Here is a 1609-nt window from a genome sequence, read left to right as displayed (position 1 = left end):
GGAGGCCTTCTTGCCGCCCCTCAGAGGAGCCCACCAGGGTGTGAGGCCTGCCTCTTCTTGGTGTCTGTCACTGCTGCAGCCCACTGGGTAGACCTCCCTCTTACCAGGCCTGAGGAAGGAAGCCCAGGCAGGCACCAAGAAGTTAAAGGTGTTTCGTCAATCTTGCCCTCCCTCCTTCTCCGATAACAATATGGCTTTGTCAGGCGTAAGATTACGGGGTTGGCCTGTGGAGTCCAGAGAACCTGATAAAACCCTTTTTAAGCTCAGCTCTTTGAACCTCAGTTTCTCCATCAGTCAGGGGTGTGTGTTGGAGGGACGTGGCGTAGGTAGATCACTCGGAATTATCGGGATGCTGCCGAGGGGTATATGAGGGTAGCTCGAGCCCTGCCAGCCCGCGGGGACTCGCAGGGGATCCCGGAAAGCTGAGCGACATACCCCCTGAGCCCAAGGGCGGGCGGCAAAGGACCCCGCGGCGAGGCGGGAAAGCTGTGTGGCCTCTGAGCGCAGTTGGCTGGCAAGAAACCTGGCTCCGGGAGGGCAGGGGTCTGCGGGGTCGCGCAGGGCGGGGCGGGGCGGCAGAATCAGGAAATTCCCAGGAAATTCCTTTCCATTCCGGCACTTCCCGCCCCCCTTCCTTGGGTGCCGACCTCTCCGGACCCTGGGAAGGAGAAAATGGAATGCTTTTCGGGTTTCCTAGGATCTGTTCTCCAGCTCCTGGCACTCTGGGGTTTGGAGCGCGCGCGGGATCACAGGACGCCGGCGCGCCGGAGTTCGGGGCCTTCGTGTCGGCGGGGACAGTGTCCAATCCCCCGGCGGCTCCTGGGGCTCCCGAGCGCGCGCCCGCTCGGTCCCCGAGCTCGGGGAGGCGTCCCCCGGCTTCGGTCCCGTTCAGCTTAAGCTGGTGTCACATGAGCCGCGGGGGAGTGGGAACCCGGGGAGTGGGCGGGGGCGTGCGCGCCCGGAGGGGGCCGCCCAGTCCACCTATATGCGCCGCGGCCCGGCTGACGGATGCCAGGAATTCCCAATGAGAGGCGATGGGGGGAAGTTTGGGCAACTCGGCCTGGCCAATGGAGAACCTCGGGAGGGCTCTGCCCCTTCCCCTCGCCCCCGCCCGCCTCTGCTCCCGCAGCGCCAGTGTGTCCGCCTCGCTCAGTGTGCGTGGAGATTAGGTCTGAGCGGCCGCCTGAGGCAGGCAGTCAGCGAGCTCGACCCGCTGCCGCCGCCGCCGCCCCTAGCAGCCGCCTTCGCGAGCAGCGCCGCGGCGGAACCGGGCGCAGGGGAGCTATCCCGGCCCCGCCAGCCCAGCCCAGCTCAGCCCATCCCCGACTCCCTCCCCACGCCGGGGCAGCAAGCCGCAGCAGCCGCCGCCGGGAGAGAAGGTGGAGGAAGAAATCCAGCCCCTAGCACGCGCTCACCATCATGGACCATTATGATTCCCAGCAAACCAATGACTACATGCAGCCCGAGGAGGACTGGGATCGAGACCTGCTCCTGGACCCAGCCTGGGAGAAGCAGCAGAGAAAGGTCGGCAACCGCCCCAGCCCACCGCAGCCCCCAGCCCCGGGCCACTCCGCCCGCAGGGCTCTGGGCGCCCGGCTGCGAACCGGTT

At 66.4% G+C, this 1609-nt stretch overlaps 1 protein-coding gene across 2 annotated transcripts in view; it reads left to right on the top strand.

Annotated features, from left to right (window-relative positions):
• Positions 1–1136: 1136 nt before the first annotated feature.
• The window catches only part of ACTN1 (actinin alpha 1), a 96022-nt gene continuing 95549 nt past the window's right edge, over positions 1137–1609 (top strand). The window contains exon 1 of one of the 2 annotated variants that reach the window (XM_024739628.1): positions 1137–1524. In XM_024739628.1, coding sequence (XP_024595396.1) covers positions 1420–1524 — 105 coding nt within the window. In that variant the 5' untranslated portion in view covers positions 1137–1419. The remainder of the gene's footprint in view (positions 1525–1609) is intronic. The other variant, XM_024739630.1, reaches the window with a different exon arrangement.

Source organism: Neophocaena asiaeorientalis, unplaced genomic scaffold (genome assembly GCF_003031525.2).
Source record: "Neophocaena asiaeorientalis asiaeorientalis breed wild unplaced genomic scaffold, Neophocaena_asiaeorientalis_V1.1 scaffold348, whole genome shotgun sequence".
NCBI classification, from domain to species: Eukaryota; Metazoa; Chordata; class Mammalia; order Artiodactyla; family Phocoenidae; genus Neophocaena; species Neophocaena asiaeorientalis.
Note: the sequence above shows the minus strand (reverse complement) of the source record. Positions and strands in the feature narration are given on the sequence as shown.